Source organism: Pteropus medius, unplaced genomic scaffold (assembly GCF_902729225.1).
Source record: "Pteropus medius unplaced genomic scaffold, Ma_sr-lr_union100, whole genome shotgun sequence".
In the NCBI taxonomy this organism is placed as follows: domain Eukaryota; kingdom Metazoa; phylum Chordata; class Mammalia; order Chiroptera; family Pteropodidae; genus Pteropus; species Pteropus medius.
The window spans coordinates 293,919-310,596 of NW_024347855.1; the positions used below are offsets into that span (position 1 = coordinate 293,919).

Below are 16,678 nucleotides of genomic sequence, written 5' to 3' on the forward strand. Positions count from 1 at the left end.
ATCATAATAGGAAGTGTATCTTCTGCCGCTGTGGCTCCTCATAGCTGCTCTGAGCCAGTCCCTTGCCTCTGGACTCTCTCCCTCCCCAGTGTGGTCGTGATGCTCCATGCAGTCTTGGGAGAGTATCCGGTCCAAATGAGCACCATGAGTATGTCTCACATCTCATTGCAGGAGAACCTGCGGCAATACGTTGACCGCATCTTCAATGTCATCACCAAGTCGGGGGTGAGCTGTCCAACTGTCATGTGTGACATTTTTTTCTCTCTCCGAGAGGCAGCTGCCAAGCGCTTCCAAGGTGAGTCTTCTGTGGATACGCTCATGCGGTGGAAAATAACTCCAGGCCCTCGCTGGGTGGTTCCCCTTCTCTGTGCCAGATACCTTAAAGCAAAGAAGGGACATTTCAGAGTCCCCATAAAGACCGTTCTAACGTAGCTGCTGGGCCAGCACTCAGATGTCAGTGCGAGGGGCCCGCGTGGCATCCCTCTCCATCTGTGTCCTGCTGGGCAGTGCTCCCTAGGTCCTGTCTACACATCCTGGGTGAACCAGTGCCCCGGCCCTCGACAATACCGGCTGGCCGAGGTTTGTCCCAGTGGTTTATTCGGGACGGAGTGTTAACTCGTCTGAGTTTGCGCCTCTGCAGTCAGAGAAGCGGCCCTTCTCAGTTCTCCCGCGGTTTCCTGCTGTGGTCAGTCACAACACCGCTCGGTGCCCTGTTATTTAGTGCTGCCTTGCTGCATTTTCAAGAAAGACAGGATGAGCCCTTTGGGGAATTGGGACTGGAGGGGTCCCAGGAACGAGCCCCCTCTTTTTAGTTATGCTGATTCCTCAGGGAGGCACCCAGAGCCACCCGGGTGGACTTCCTCTTGGGCAAAGTAGAAGTGTCCTGCCCTACTGGGCCTGGTCAGGTTAACAGGACCTGGGTGTAGAGGGCACACCAGCTTAGACTAGGTCTCAGAAGGTTAAGGAAGGGGCCACGGGGTGCCTGGCACTGTCCAGTAGGCACTGTCCCCAACTTGTTTCATTCGTCCCTGGGAGCCTGTAAATCAGCCCAGGTGTGACCTGCTGTCTTGGGGAACAGGTGAAACCTTGGTCTCCAAGTCCCTAGAGCAGTCCCTGTGGCCTGGACAGAAGGCCCAGAGATGAGCCCTGGCCCTGTCCCGCCACTCACCGGGGCACCTCAGTCCCCACCAGCTGCAGAGCCTGGGCCATGCGCTTCCGGCTGGGACCTCCTCCTTTCAGAGAGCTCAGGCTCCTTCCAGACTGAAGAGCATCAAGTGTCTGGGAGGGGCAGTTACCAATCACAGGAAGCCTCTGACCTCCTTTGCAATAAGATGGAAGTAAATAAATAATAAACAAACCATACCCTCTCACCTCAGATCTGAACAAACCAGCCAGTAATGAGGCATCTCCCTGTAATGCCACTAGGGCCTGGTGAGTGAGGTGTGCCTGTTACAGCCCAACTGTCAGTGCTGAGCTTTTAACAACAGTGACAGGGAGAGACTGAGAGAGAGAGAGAGAGAGAGATGGAGAGTAGGAGGGAGGGAGAGAGAGAGAGAGAGAGAGAGAGAGTAGGGCCAAAGAGAGAGCTTCGAGCCAGCATCTCCGCCTCCAGGAGGCCCTCGGGAAGAGCAAGGCTCTGGATTAGAGACTCCCTCCCCAGGTCCACTGCTGTCATCTCCAGAGAGCCCCGTTGAGTTGGCTCTCTCTTTGTCCTGGCCACAGATGACCTGGATGTGAGGTACACAGCTGTGAGTAGCTTCATTTTCTTGAGATTCTTCGCTCCTGCCATCCTGTCTCCCAACCTCTTCCAGCTCACGCCTCACCACACGGTAAGTGAGCATCAGCCTTTGTAAACTGGTAGACCAGTCCTCCTGTACCAGCCAGTCTTCCTGCACCAGCAAGGGACATGAAACTTGGGCCAGGGTCTCTTTGCGAGGGATGTGGAGGTGGGAGAAGAAGTTGTTGCATGATAATCAGGGTATGAACATGCCACTTGCCTGTAACTTTGTCTATAAGAAGGTTTAGCCACTTTTCTATATAAGTTGTGCCATTAAAGACCAGGGTTTTACCTACTAGCTGCTATTATGTTCTCTCTCCCACCATGGAAAAAATGGGAATATTTATGATCTGTCATATATTCCGTCATTGAACTGATGAACAAATATTTATTGAACACTCACTACGTACCAGGCTCCGAGCTTTCATGGAGCTAATGTTAGTGACACATAAGCAGAAAAAGGGCGAAGTCGGCACTGTGCTTTGTGGAAAGCCCAGATTGAGGGGATTCGCAGGTGATGGGCCTGTTCCTGTTTTTGTTGGTTTTCAATTAGCTCTCCAAACCATGTAAAGGTAGATGCAAAACTGAGGACGGTAACCAAGCAAGGATGCTAAGTTGACAATGCTCCTTCCATGTGTTGAGTCCAGAGCACTGATTTCCAGCAGCTTCTCATACATTGCTACTTAAGGAGCCACTGGCACCTTAAGATGCTGGGGTCTGGGGTCTGGGATCTGGAGTGACCTGAGAGCCTGCATTTTTAGCAACTCCCAGACCACATGGAATAGAAGAATCTAAATGAACTTTTCCAAATCCAGTGTTTGCATGTTTATTGTTTACTAGCAAACAGCATGCTTGTACTGTGAAGCTTTTAGGCGATGTCATTCATTTCGTTGGCTGTGTAATTCTCGGCTCAATCACAGCAAAGTAAAAAATGTAAACAAAACATGTTTCTCTTTCCCGTCTGACAGGACCCACAGACTTCTAGGACGCTGACACTTATCTCAAAGACTATTCAAACTCTTGGCAGCTTATCCAAGTCAAAGTCTGTAAGTTGTTTATTTTAATTGTCTTCTCTTTTTGACATAAAGGAGTGTATTTTTAATGCAGTTTTAATGGTAAAGAACAATAAAGAATAAGGTTCATCGCCACCAAACCAGTATTACAAGAAATGTTAAAGGGACTTCTTTAAGAAGAAAAAGAAAAAAGATAAAAAATATGAATAATAGAATGACAATAGCTACATACCTATCAATAATTACTTTAAATGTAAGTGGATTAAATGCTCCAATCAAAAGACATAGGGTGGCTGAATGGAGAAGAAAACAAGACCCTAACATGTGTTGCATACAAGAGACTCACTTCAGATTGAAAGACACACAGACTGAAAGTAAAGGGATAAAAAAAGATATTTCATGCAAGTAGAAATGAAAAAAAAAAAAGGTGAGATAGCAATACTTACATCAGACAAAATAGACTTTAAAACAAAGGCTATAACAAGAGACAAAGACGTTTCATATACAATACCCAAGATATGGAAGCAACCTAAGTGTCTATTGATAGATATTGTATAAAGAAGATGTGAAATATATAGAGAGAATATTACTTAGCCATAAAAAAGAATGCAATCTTACCATTTGCAACAACATGGATGGACCTAGAGAGTATTATGCTAAGAGAAATGAGTCAGACAAAGAAAAAGAAATACCATATGATTTCCCTTACATGTAAAATCTAAAAAACAAAGTAAATGAATAAAACAGAAGCAAACTTAGGTATAGAGAACAGACTGATGATTGCCAGATGGGAGGGGGTTTGGGGGCTGGGTGAAAAAGGTGAAAGGATTAAGAAGTACAAATTGGGAGTTACAGAATAATCACAGGGATGTAAAGTACATCCTAGGGAATATACTCAATAACATTGTAATAACTGTATGGTGCCAGGTGGGTACTAGATTTGTTAGAGGGATCACTTCATAAGTTATATAAATGTCTAACCACTATGCTATACATACAATATATAAATGTCAACTGTAATTGAAAAAAATTTTTAAATGAGTCAAAAAAAGAACAGTAAAACCAGCTAGTCATCCCCGCCAACAAGCTTAGGAGATAGAACATTCCGGCACTTTCCAAGTGCCCCTTTGCCCCTCTGAGCTGTGACACTTTGCTGTTTTAGAGGAAAATTAGGATGGCACATGGTACGTTACCATCACCTGTAGCGTAGCTAACACATCCACTCCCGCGTGCAGATTCAGAGACTGAGCCTCCTCAGCTCCGCTGCCACAGGTGGCCCAGTCCTATTGCCATGAGCTGGCAGCAGCCTCGACCTTGAGCATCTGAGGACATCTGAATCTTAGGAAGGTCGAGTTGCTGCTAGACGGCCAGAGGGCTCATCCCCTTGCAGACAGCAGCACGCCCCTTTCCTTCCTGGGGCTCTGTATTCATTTCACTCCTTTCGGTGATAAATCTGTGTGTCCCCTTCATTGTCACTCACTTCATACTGGATGTTGGTGCTGAGTGCACCCCGAGGGTCTGCCCCAGGGCCTGAGGCCTCAAGAAAGTGTCTCATCACCAGCAGTTCTGAGGATGTTGGGAGGCAACATGCACAGATAGTGATGTGCAGACTGAGGTGGCTTGCTTCTTGGCGGTGGAGTTCAAGGTTGGCTCCGACAGTAGACAGGCCAACTTGGGTATGGCCTCCCCTTCTATCTGGAAAGGGTTGAGCCGCAACCCACGGAAGCCCCCGCTCCAGCCATCCTCATTCTGTTCTTTGTGGAGCTGTTAGTTTGCTTGGCTTTCTTTGGATCAGAGTAAAAGGAAAGATGTGCGGTCGCTAACGGGCAGGCTAAAGTGCACTAAGTACTTTTCTCCACTAGTCAACCCCAGTTTTTGTTGGCTGGAAGTTCAGAAAGATAGGCACTTGCCGGGTGTGAGGTCTGCACAAAACCCACTTCATTTTCACATCCAGAAATAGTGAAGTGACTTAAATATGAACACAGTGCTAAATGGGGTGGGGCATTAGGGATGGTTGCTTTGAAGGCCCCTCCCTTAATTCCTGTGCTTGGCCCCCACTCCCGCTCCCTCCCGTCACTACCACCCAGCTCACTGACGAGGCTCCATCCCAGCGACCACATCTGGGTGCAGTAACAACTTCGTGGACCTGGAACCCAGATGTGAGTGACCACACAAGGAAGGGTATTGAGTCACTTGTAAAAAATAACTCACTGAAGACTCCTCCGACACACCTCATATAGTTAGCTTTTAAAAACACAGCTCAAGTGGAATTTATCTCTGATCGTTTTAGCATGCTTCTGTGATTTAAGGTCCACTGTGCCTGGGCTAAAGTTCTGGGGCATCACTTATAACATGTACAGTTACCCAGCGATACTTGTCATCTTACCATAAAAGAGGCTTATCATAATCCGTGCCTCTAGATTTTTCAGACTTTTCAGACCTTCGTTAAGTGACCTGTTTTGTTTTAGGCCAGTTTTAAAGAATCCTACATGGCTGCATTTTACGAATTCTTCAATGAGCAGAAATATGCTGATGCAGTAAAAAATGTGAGTATTGACATCAATTATTAACATAGACTTACTGCCATATAATATCTTTTGTTCCTAAGAAACAGAGTTGCTTTTTTTAAAAAAAAATGAGTTAAGCTTTATGAAACATAAAATTGACCATTAGCCACTTTAAACAGTTCGGAGCATTTGGTTCATTCCCAGTATAGTTCAACCAACACTCACTCCTCCCCGCCCCCACCCCGCAACCACATGCCAGGACCCTCTTCACCCCAAGAGCTGCTGTAAATTCCTCCTGCACCACACTCCTCTTTGAGACCTGACAGTTGGAGGTGCTCATTCTTCACTTTTTATGTCTGAATTCTTTCTAAGAGACTTCACATTATACCTTCATAGAATATCACCCCATTTATTCCACAAATTCTCATATCCTGCCCTGTTCTGGCTGTCTATTCCTGGAGCCCACCCCACCGCCACCGAATGCCTCACCGTCGTGGAACCCTACAATCCCGGACCCAGAGTTAGGGGCATAGTGCTTGGGGAGAAACTCTTCTGGATCCTAAAACTCTACTTTTTCCTTCTGTTTAGAATCAGTCACACATGTTTATTGCTCAGAAATCATATAAACCCTGACTAGAAGTGAAGGAAGGGAAAGGAGCTGGGGGTAGCCATCGATTGAAGGAAGGAATCCAGACAGGCCATGGGGCAGTTGAATTGAACAGGAAGGCCCCCCACCCCGCCCCTGGCAAAACCACAGGGGGAGGGCTCTTGGGAGATAAGGACAGCAGGGAGGAGAGCTGGTGCTACTTCCAATTCCTTGAGAGATGCATTCTCTGGGTCACCTGTTAAAATGCAGTGGACCTCCAGGTGTTACCTGAAGCTTGGCAAGCTTTCAGGCCAAGTAATTGCTGGGGTACAGAGAGACCTTCCCTGGAGGGGCCAGCGGGAGGTCAGAGTGGGGCCTGGAAGCTGCTCAGCCACAGTGGAAACCAGAGCAGGATCCCTACAATTCTCAAATAAGAACCCACTGCCCTGGCACCTGCTTCCTAGATTCTTCTCTCTTCTCTAGTGTCAGAAAGGGACACAAAGTATCCTATAGAATCATTTACATGTAAGAACGAATGTATTCAGGTGTGCCACTTACCCTTTTAATAGTCTGGTTTCTTTGTCACCTCAGTTCTTAGATTTGATCTCATCCTCTGGGAGAAGAGACCCCAAGAGCGTGGAGCAGCCCATCCTGCTTAAGGAAGGGTAAGGCCAGTGAGTGCCACTGAGCAGGTGGGAGAGAAACGCAGTGGGTTGTCATTCCCAGTCTGCCTCAGCCATGAAATGGGACATCTCTGCCTGGGGCACCAGCGGTCTCCTAGGTCAGAGGCAGCCCAGACCCTTTGGGGGCTGGAGAGACCTGGGAGAAGCATGGCCTTTGTCCATCACTTTTAAACTTCTCAAGACTGACCCAGATCATGACTAAACATGGCATTGCTTACTTTTGTTTCTCTGTGCCTATCCTCTGCTGAATTTGTGGAGTGGAGAAATGCCTGTCAGGGGGAGGAAAGGGGGTGAGGAAATTGAACGACCCCTTACTGTCAAGCATGTCTGCACAGTTGTTGGCTCATTCACGCCTAAGTTCAAGGCCTCACCGTCCCCTCCATTAGCCCCTCACTCCCGAAACGTCTTCTGTCAGGAGACACTGAAGCATAGTACCTACCAGAGAATAGGTGTTTCTTTCACATCGCTGGTCTCTGCTTTCCAGAACACACCTACGTGGCTCTATGAGCATTTCTTATTGATATTTTCAATGTGGGAGATAGGGCTGCTCTGTTGGAGGTCTGATAAACCCACTGTCATCATCAACTTGTAATTTAAAGTTAATACCAGCCCAGGGGCTAAACTTCTAAAGTAGAGACACTGGCTTTTGATTTTTTAATCCTTTTGCTTGGAAATAAAATGATAAGATTGAAAATCTGCAGTCTGCATCAGGTATCACAAATATAAAAATGGCGAGTTATTTTGATTTGCGGATATGACTTTAGGCTGCAGGATGGGTAGGGTGGTGTGGGATGAGCCCCTGAGCCATGGGACATTCACCCGCCAAATATCTATTCACAATAGGTTCATGATTAAGAGGGCACAAGGACGAAAGCGCTTTGGAATGAAGAATTTTAAGAAAAGATGGTTCCGCCTGACAAACCATGAATTTACCTACCAGAAAAGCAAAGGTAACAAGACAAGTTCACTTTTTCTTTGTTTTCACATCCCTGTATTCTCCAGGGTGAAACAAGGCAGAGAAAGTGTGTCCCTCAGAGTGAGCAGTTTCTTCAAACAGGAGAGCGGGGGTGACATCCACAAGGGTGGCCTGGGTGCCGGGTGCAGGGTGGCAGGCAGGTCCCGTACCATCTAGTGCAGGAATCAGGGGCTCACCGGACGTAATAGTCTTCTCCTATTTTGGCTGTGTTCTCCTGGACCTGAAATGGCTCAGATCTATATCATGGAATGGTGAGAATGTAATTTCTCCCCATATAAATGTGGGAACATGGTTCCTGGAGGCAGTATGTGAGAGGCTTTGGTGTCGTGATGGAGGCAGGTATTGGATGTCATTGGGAATGAGTGCGTGACATTCAGGTGTTCTGTGGACACAAAGGGCTCTTCCCCAGGCCTTCTCTGACCATTGCCCCTTGGTCCACTCATGACTGTGGTCTCTGTTTCTTAACCATCTTACCTAAGGAGAGGAGACCAGAACACCTCCTCCCGACCTGGCATTGACCTCTGGGCCCGTCTGCTCACTAACCCCTCTCTGCCGCAGGAGACCAGCCTCTCTACAGCATTCCCATTGAGAACATTCTGGCAGTGGAGAAACTGGAGGAGGAATCCTTCAAGATGAAAAACGTGAGTGTACCATCTCCAGGGGGCTAGCTCTCCCTCTGCTTCTGCTACCCTCCTACCTTCCCTGCTTCTCCTCTCAGGGCACACGTTGCCTGCTGTTCACAAGACACTGCGTGATTTCTCATTGAACCACAGGGCAGAGCAGCAGCCTGGCTGTCCCTGCCTGGGTCGGCCGGGGTGAGCAGAGCCTGACGGAAGGTGGCTTCTCTGGCTACTCCAGAGGCCCAGGGACAGACAGGCTCTGGGACCATGCAGAATTTCTTTGAAACTTTTACTTTGATATAATTTTGAACTTACAGAAAAGTTACAAGAACAAAACAAGGACCCTCCCATGTTCCCTGATCCAGAATCCATCCCTGGTTTTGTCCCATTTCCTGAGCGTGGTCCTTCATTCTCCCTCCTCACCTTTCTCCATGTATGATGTACATATCTTTTTTGAACCATATGAATACTTCAGTGTGTTGCTTATAAACAAGGGCCTTCTTTTATATAACCCTGTGTGGTTACCAAAAGTAGGACACCCAACACTGATGTGACCCTAATCCACAGTTCATATTTAAATTTTGCCAGTTGTCCCAGTAACCCTTCTTTATAACGTTTTTTTCCCCAGGCTAGCACGGAATGCAGGGTCACATGGCCCATTTAGTTCTCTGTTGTCTCCTTAATCTGGAACGTTCCTCAGCCTTTTCCCCTGTTCTGTGGCCTTGGCATTTTTGAAGCATACAGGCCAGTTTTTGTGGGCATACCTCAATTTGGGTGTGTCAGGTGGTCAGCCAGGTAGGTTTTGGGTGATGCGTTTTTGTCAGGAACCCCAGAGGTGCCTTGTGTCCTCTGGGTGCATCGTGTCGGGAGGCCCGGCTCATAGTTAATCAGTGATTCGTGAAGAGATGCACTGAATTGTGTCAGTATCCTGTTCCTTCTCAAATTCTCCCCTGTCCGTGATGCCTTTTTGGCTCCCTTATTCCCTCGCTGCTTTTCTTGGCTTCCTACTATGCACAGCTTTCTCTTCTCCCCCATGGAGAATTATTCAGCAAACAGCTTATTCGTCTGTATCTTGGGACTGTAAGGACTCCCAGGGCCCCGTCTTATTCAGGAGCTGGCGTCCCACTGCCCTGGGAGGACGGCCCGGTAGCATATAGCAGTACGGCCCGTTGGACACTCTGCCTCTCTGCATCGAGCGTCGTTTCCTCACTCAGCAGGCTCAGCAACATGTCAAGTTTACGGTTTATAGAATGGGACCCTGAGTCAGGCTCTGCCTCCTGGGAGCTGGCAGGGGCTCCAGTCTGTCCCCTTCCCTCTCCTGTGTCTGTCCACTCCTTGCTCATTGACACAGTTTGATGGTCTGGTATTCATTAGGTGTCTAAGGCCTCACTAGGTCTGTGGGGGACGCTGTGGTTCTGTTTTGGCTGGGCCGGGGTTGAAGAGTCACGAGGAGTTCCCATTTCCACCTGGTCTGAGATCTGCCCGGAGGCCCGAAGTGGGTGGTGTTTGCTGGACCCAGGTGGCTCCATCCTGTGCTTCGTCAGCAGGCAGCAGCTCCCGCTCATCCCGCCCTGTCTTAACTCAGTTCCTCGTCCTTCTCCCAGGGCTATTTGAGGCCACTTCTTTGGCAGGCAGATGGCCCCATGGAAGATGCGCGGTTTTTCCCAGACCTGAGGGACGTTAACACCATCGTGCCTGCTCCAGGAGGCCACCTCCTTTGTGGGCAGTATTCTGTAGCTTGTCTGCACCTCATCCTCTCCAGGATAGGGGCTGGAAACGTTGTGCCTCAGCCGGCGGCATTCCCAGACGTCCACGGAAGGACGCGAGTGCGGAATATGTCCTGGAAACAGCTGTGATCTGTTTCGTTCTGTCAGCCCCTTAATTTAGGTTTAGCATAATTCCCTAATTTTAGCATTGTTTATTCATCGGCCTCTTTTCTTCCTGCTGCCTTTCTCAGAGCCAGCTTCCCGGACGCTGGCTACTAGGTTAATGGCTGTTCCATTTGGGAGACAATTTTGAAGGCTTGCTGTGTGCCGAGCCCTGTTGGAGGGGTCAGCCTGTGAGGACAGTCAGGACGAAATACCTCCTTCTAGGGGTTCTCCCTCCACTGGGGACCGAAGCCACACACGGATTTGTGCACTTTGAGGCCTGTGCAGCAGTGCTCGTGTGTGCCAGGTGGGACAGGAGGACTTCGGTCTCTGGAAATGAACCCTGGCTGTTCACTCAGGAAATTGGACTCACAATTCCTTTTCCCAGAATCCATCGACTCCTGTTCCTTCGTCCTCTCTGTGCCTTTGGAAAAGGCCACCATCGTCTTTCTCTGACATCCTGACTGCTGGCCTCCCCTCCTGCCTCTGACACATCCAGCCCGAGAGCCTCCCAGGACTCTGCCCGCCTACCTTCTCGCTCACTCCCTCTTTTGTGCAGGTGGCTTTTGCTCCTGTGGGGAGCACCTGACCCTCCCTGATGCCCTAGAGACTTTGCATATACTGTCCCTGTGGCCCCAGGACCTCTGTGTCTACTGTCCCTGCTGCTTGGGCACTTCCTGTCCTTGCTTTCTTCGCTCAGCTTAATTAACTCTTAGTCACTCCGTGATCTCAGCCGGAGGATCATTTATTTAGAGGGTTCTATACTGAACCCCCCATTGCTTCATCCTCAATCAGCCCCCCGCACTTTGTTTTCACTTTATCTTTCTTGCTGGCTGGAAGCTCATGAAGGCAGATACTCTTTTTGGGCCACGCTGTGTCCCCAGGACCTAGAATAGTACCTGGTACTCAGGAATGTTTGTTGAATGAATAATAAATAGGAAAGGCAGTGCCATCTCAAAGCCTCATGAGAGAAGTAAACCTGCCTAGAATGAGGAGGACGAGTCCCCAGGGTGATCAGTGGGGAAGGAGGGGACCTGTCAGATGGAGACAACAGCACATGCAAAGGCCATGAGGCAGATCTAGAGATGAGGTGGGCAGGGCGAGCTCTGATGTACCTTGCATAGAAGCCTATCCCAGCTTAAAAACTAAGGGGACCCAAAGAAACCAACCCATTTGTGCAACGGCTGCAGTCAGCTCCAGGAGGTCCTGTCGGGGAGACAAGCAGTGCTACTCCTTTGCTTTTCGAATGGAGACTCCTGACACCCCTGAGCTTGTCCGAGCCTCTGGATAACTCCAGACCCTCCCACTGCAGCCCTGGGCTTATACTCTCAAAGAAATGTCCCTGTGGCTCAGGCAGGAGCTCTTGTTTGCTGGGCGGCCCCCTTGAGCTCATTCTCTGTCCCCTCAGATGTTCCAGGTCATCCAGCCTGAGCGAGCGCTGTACATCCAGGCCAACAACTGTGTGGAGGCCAAGGCCTGGATCGACATCCTCACCAAAGTGAGCCAGTGCAACAAGAAGCGCCTCACCGTCTACCACCCCTCCGCCTACCTCAACGGCCACTGGCTGTGCTGTAGGGCCACCTCGGACACGGCCCCTGGCTGCACCCCCTGCACTGGGTAGGTCAGCGCCTTTCCAGCCTCCCAGACCTCCCAGCCTCCCAGCACAGCCAAGCAGTGATCCAGTTTGTGCACTCTACCAGGAAGTTTGGTCAAGGGGTCGAATTGGAGTTAAAACGCAGCCCCGCCCACTTGGCAAACTGCGTGCAGCAGGCTAAGTGTCCAAGGCTGTTCTCTCAGTCACCCAGGAGCCTCCACCTGAGGGAGCCCCTGGGTTCATCCTCAGGAAGCCTCTGTGTAGACTGGCAGGAACTCCAAGCCTTCAAGAGTCCTGCCCCTGCTGGGAGTCGGAGCTGTCCTTGGGGAGTGGGTGGGCGGTGGAAGAGGGGGCTCCAGGCAGAGAGAAGATCCACCCCCACACCGCCAGGGGCAGATTTTGCCATCTTGTTTCTTATAAGAAGAGTCTGGAAGTGTTCCACCCCCCTGACCACACCTTCTTTGATATCTCCAACTGACACACCCTCCCCTCTTTGCGAACTGAGGCAGGCTTTCTCTTGCCAGCCCCACTATTGGCTGGGCTTTCTGTGGGTTACTAGAGGCTTATCGCTGCCAGTCCTGGAAGGCGGTCTGACTTGGTGCTCGGCCGGTCCTTGTGCCTCCTGTGACTTGTGAGAACAGGGATAACTGCTGTTTGTTGTGGTTGTGGCTATAACGAATCCTTGCCCCCACCCCCCCACCCCCCCGAGCTTGCAGACGTGAGAAGAGGAGATGCGGCTTTGCAGATGAAGGAACTGACTTAAGATAAATTGCTGCTGGGTCATGTCCAGGAGTGTGTGTGACCGAGCCCTATCCTATCCCCCCAGAGAGGCCGAGCCCTGTGTCAGGGGAGGGCCCATAGTCGCATCCTTGGGCAGGAGCAGGAAGGAGAGGGGACCCACCGATTCCCCACCTGGAGCCTCAGGAAGGAGAGGGGACCCACCGATCCCCACCTGGAGCAGCCAACCAGCTCTTCAGGACTAATGGCCCACGTGCATCTGTCGGGGCTGTTTTTATTCCAGGTTATTTCTTTCCACAGCAAAACAAGTCTGCCTTGTTTGCTTGCTGTCTTGGCAGATGTGTGGGTACTGAGAGACTTCCAGTCCTCCAAGACTGTAGACAGTCACTTTTAAACACTTGTGAACCTCACACAAATGCCCCAGTTCCAGTTAGGGATAAGTTCAATGTTAGATCACTCTCTTGTCTTTAGTTATCTTTTAAAAAATCAGTATCATGAATAACAGCGTTATGCTTTCCATTCTTCTCACTGTGTTTGAGCAGCGGCCTCCCAGCAAACATCCAGCTGGACATCGACGGGGACCGAGAGACGGAGCGCATCTACTCCCTGTTCAACTTGTACATGAGCAAACTTGAGAAGATGCAAGGTAAGGAAAGACAGGATGTAATCCAGCCTCTGTCACACAGATCATAGGCAGCTTTAGGGACACCTGGCCGGGGTCCTGGTGACACGTGAAGCCCTCTACAGAGATGACTCAGGGAAGTACAGGCATACCTCATTTTATTGTGCTTCTCTTTATTGCAATTCCTGGATGTTACATTTTCAACAACATCAAGGTGAGACTCTCCACCAGCCACAAGATTAGGACTTGCTGAAGGCTCAGATGAGGATTAGCATTTTTTAGCAATAAAATAATTTTAATTAAGGTGCATACTTTGTTATTTTAGACATAATGCTAACGCATACCTAATAGGCAATAAATAGTATAGTGAAACTTAACTTATATGCACTGGGAAACCAAAAATTTGTATGACTTGCTTTATTGCAATATTTGCTTTATTGTGGTGTCTGGAAATAAACCCTCAGTGTCTCCGAGATATGCCTGTAAACCCCTCTGAGTCTCTATGGCCTATGTTCAATGATATCGTTTTGCACTGTTGGGGAAAATCTTTCTGCAGCTTAAGCATCTTTTGGGGGGAAAATTCAGTACTTGACACCGTGGAGGGTCAAGGTAGACTACCTGATTAACTAACTGTCCAGTTGTCAAGTCTGTAGTGCTCCATTCTGTTTCCTAGGCTGTTTTATAAGAGCGTACCAGTCGCCTTGCTGAAATCAACACATACACACTCCGGCGTTTCCCTAGGTCTTGGTTTTACAAACCTTGTTAAAGAAGAAATGCAGTGAACTTATTGTGATCTGTTCTAGTTGATGCCAGTTTTATTTTCTCCTTCCCGAGCTTAGCTCATAATCTGTTTAATAATTCATTCAAAATTTTTGCATCTGATATGTGGCTTATGGACTCCTTCATGTTCTCAATACTAAAAGCCACTCACACACCGTGAGCCCTCGGACCTCCTCCAGCGTCTGGGCCTCTCTTGGGTCACTCCCCACTCTCACAGACCACAGTCTTCAGTACCCTGAGATGGGATGCTTTCGGGAATCACAGAGCCAGCTTTGGTATCCACTGTGAGATAAACTGGGCAAGTCGCACACCAGGCGAGCCCTGATTTCCTCGTCTGTGAAATGGGACAGCCGTGGCACCAACCCCATGGGGTTAATCCAAGGATTGAGTAAGATAAACCCCCACAAAGCAGCGAGCACAGCGCCTGGAGCTGGGAAGAGCTGGGTCCTAGCTGCCTGTATCTTTATCCTTCTCACTATCACCATCGTTCGTCCCTCCTCTCGGGGCCTTCGGTGATGCCTGCTCTGTACCTAAGCTGCAGACCCCCTCTTCCGTGACGATGTCAGCCTGTTCTCTGCTAACCCTGCACTGTCCTGGCAGTGAGAGTTATCTTTTTATTTCGGTTCCCTTTAACATGTTTCACAAACACTTGCTTATTCAGATCTTAGCTCTCTTGACCTGTCTGTGGTATCTCCTCCTTCCATCTTTATGACAGTAGCAGCCGCAGCTCACATTTGTGCTGGGCCCCAGGCCAGGAGCCTCACAGGGGTGCTGTTGCCCCCATTTCCTAGAAAGGTTCACTGATGCTCTGGAGCTTAAGTAACTTGCCCAAAGCCAAGCAGTTGCAACAAGCAGTGGCTTTGGGGAGGAAACGCAGGCAGTCTGGCTCCCGAGACCATAACTCTGTGCTTCACTTGAAAGGGGAAAAGGCCGAGCTCTTGCTCGTGCTCTGGGGGCCCCTGGCCTCGTCTCCCTTCTCCTCCTCCTCTTCTTCTCTCTGTTGTCCCTCATGCTTAGAATCCCTTATCTTTCTCACGTCATATTCCCTTTTTCTTTGAATTTTAAATCTTCCCACTTTTCATTTGCACAGACTTGTGACTTTTCCATAAGAATTGAGGGTTTTCCCCTGACTAGGAAGTAAAGACAGCAAAGTGGACAGGACACCAGCGTGTTCTGTGATAATGAATTAGCAATATGGATGAGGGCAAGGAGCCCCCTTGATGCTGGCTCACCTGCAAAGTGCACGTCTTCCCACTCGGCCTCTCTGTGGCTGTGGAGCGTAGAGCCTAGCTCAAGTGTTTGGGGACGGTGGCGGGGGGTGGCCAGCTCAGTTGTTTGGGGATGGTGGGGGGGCCTGGGCCAGCTCAGGTGTTTGGGGGCTTCCTGTGGATGACTAAAGGCTATAGCATGGTCTTCAGCAAGAGTGAAATGGCCCAAGCAGGTAGAGGTAAGAGAGGTCTCAGGAAACTGCTAGCACAGACTAGCCAAGAGGTGACGTCCTCAAGCTCATCTTCCTAGACTGACCATGTGTGACCCCACAGGTCTCAAGCCAGCCTGACCTAGTGTACGGGAGCAGATGTCTGCTGTTTGTGGCTTCGTGAACCCCTTGGGTGTGGACGGGCACAGGTTGTCTGGGAGAAGGGCTCGTCAGAGATGGGCTGGGGCCCAGGCACTCAGGGCTGGACCCTCAGAAGCCTCGGTTCCTAGGCCCTGGCTTCCTAGCCCCACAGGCTTCTCTGGCACTCGGTGTTGGCTGGACTCGTGGGAGTGGCTTCCATTTCTGAGTGCATCTGCTTGCGAGTGGTCAGCCCTTTCTTGAGGAGGCTGCTTCAGAGAAGGTCCGAGGGGCAGCCTGTCTGTGCACTCCCACTCACACTGACCTCCAGCCCTGTCCCTGACACTGCAGAGGCCTGTGGGAGCAGATCTGTGTACGATGGCCCCGAGCAGGAAGAGTATTCGACGTTCATCATCGATGACCCCCAGGAGACCTACAAGACACTGAAGCAGGTCATCGCTGGGGTTGGGGCCTTGGAGCAGGAGCATGCCCAGTACAAAAGGGACAAGTTCAAGAAGACCAAGTATGGGAGCCAGTGAGTATGACCCCCAGTTGCAAGGGTGTGGGGAGCCGGGAAAGAGGCTACAGGGAGCTCCAAGGGGGTGTAGGGTGCTGGGCTGACCCAGAGCTACTGTGTGCAGCCTCAGGGCTGGGCAGGCTTCCTGGCCCCTTCCAAGCAGGTCATCACTTCACTCTCCAGGGCCCTCCGGGCAGTGTCCTGGGGGCAGCACCTCTCCCCGCTCCTCCCCTCCGGCCTCTTTACTCTCCTATTCCTCTGCCCTCCTGCCTCCCCAACCCATTCACTTCCCAATTAGGCTTTCCTGGGCCAGCGGCCCTTTCCCCAGGAAGTTCCTCTCCTTTTCCTTGCTCACTCACTCTCTCTCTCAGCCAGCTCTGGACTGGCCCCCATCTGCCTCTTGTGAGGGAGGGGTGGGAGTGCAGAGATTTTAGACTCAGCCAAGCCACCTGTGTCCCTTTCACTTCCTGATGGCCTTACGCCCACAGGCAGGTCAACCAAGCTGCACCCTTCCTGCTGCTCTAAGAATGGAGGGTAATGAGCACCTCAAGAGCTGTTGGAACATCGGGTTAAATTACATAAAGGGCTAGAATGGTCCTGAGGGGCTGTCCTCATTAGTGTCACTGCCAGACTTTCCCTGTCCAGCCCGTGGACCACCGTGGTAGAGCCCATTCACCCACACACCCTTGGATGGGGCAGCCCCACGTGGTGGCAAGTCCTCCTCCCTGCTCCGTCCCCTCCTTCCAGGGAAGATGTGGGTTTGATCTAAGAAGGGAAGCGAAGGGGCTCTGAGAGAGATGCCAACTTTGACCAGGTGACGCTGACCCATCTTTGCTCCTAGA

The 16,678-nt window shown here is 50.2% G+C and overlaps 1 protein-coding gene across 1 annotated transcript in view; it reads left to right on the forward strand.

Annotated features, from left to right (window-relative positions):
- The window catches only part of RASA3 (RAS p21 protein activator 3), a 114,193-nt gene that overhangs the window by 95,365 nt on the left and 2,150 nt on the right, over positions 1–16,678 (forward strand). The window contains exons 14-23 of the mRNA XM_039878747.1: positions 172–295; positions 1,723–1,829; positions 2,746–2,823; positions 5,259–5,336; positions 6,475–6,548; positions 7,410–7,516; positions 8,101–8,183; positions 11,439–11,647; positions 12,905–13,008; positions 15,671–15,854. Of these exons, the coding sequence (XP_039734681.1) occupies positions 172–295; positions 1,723–1,829; positions 2,746–2,823; positions 5,259–5,336; positions 6,475–6,548; positions 7,410–7,516; positions 8,101–8,183; positions 11,439–11,647; positions 12,905–13,008; positions 15,671–15,854 (1,148 nt within the window). The remainder of the gene's footprint in view (positions 1–171; positions 296–1,722; positions 1,830–2,745; positions 2,824–5,258; positions 5,337–6,474; positions 6,549–7,409; positions 7,517–8,100; positions 8,184–11,438; positions 11,648–12,904; positions 13,009–15,670; positions 15,855–16,678) is intronic.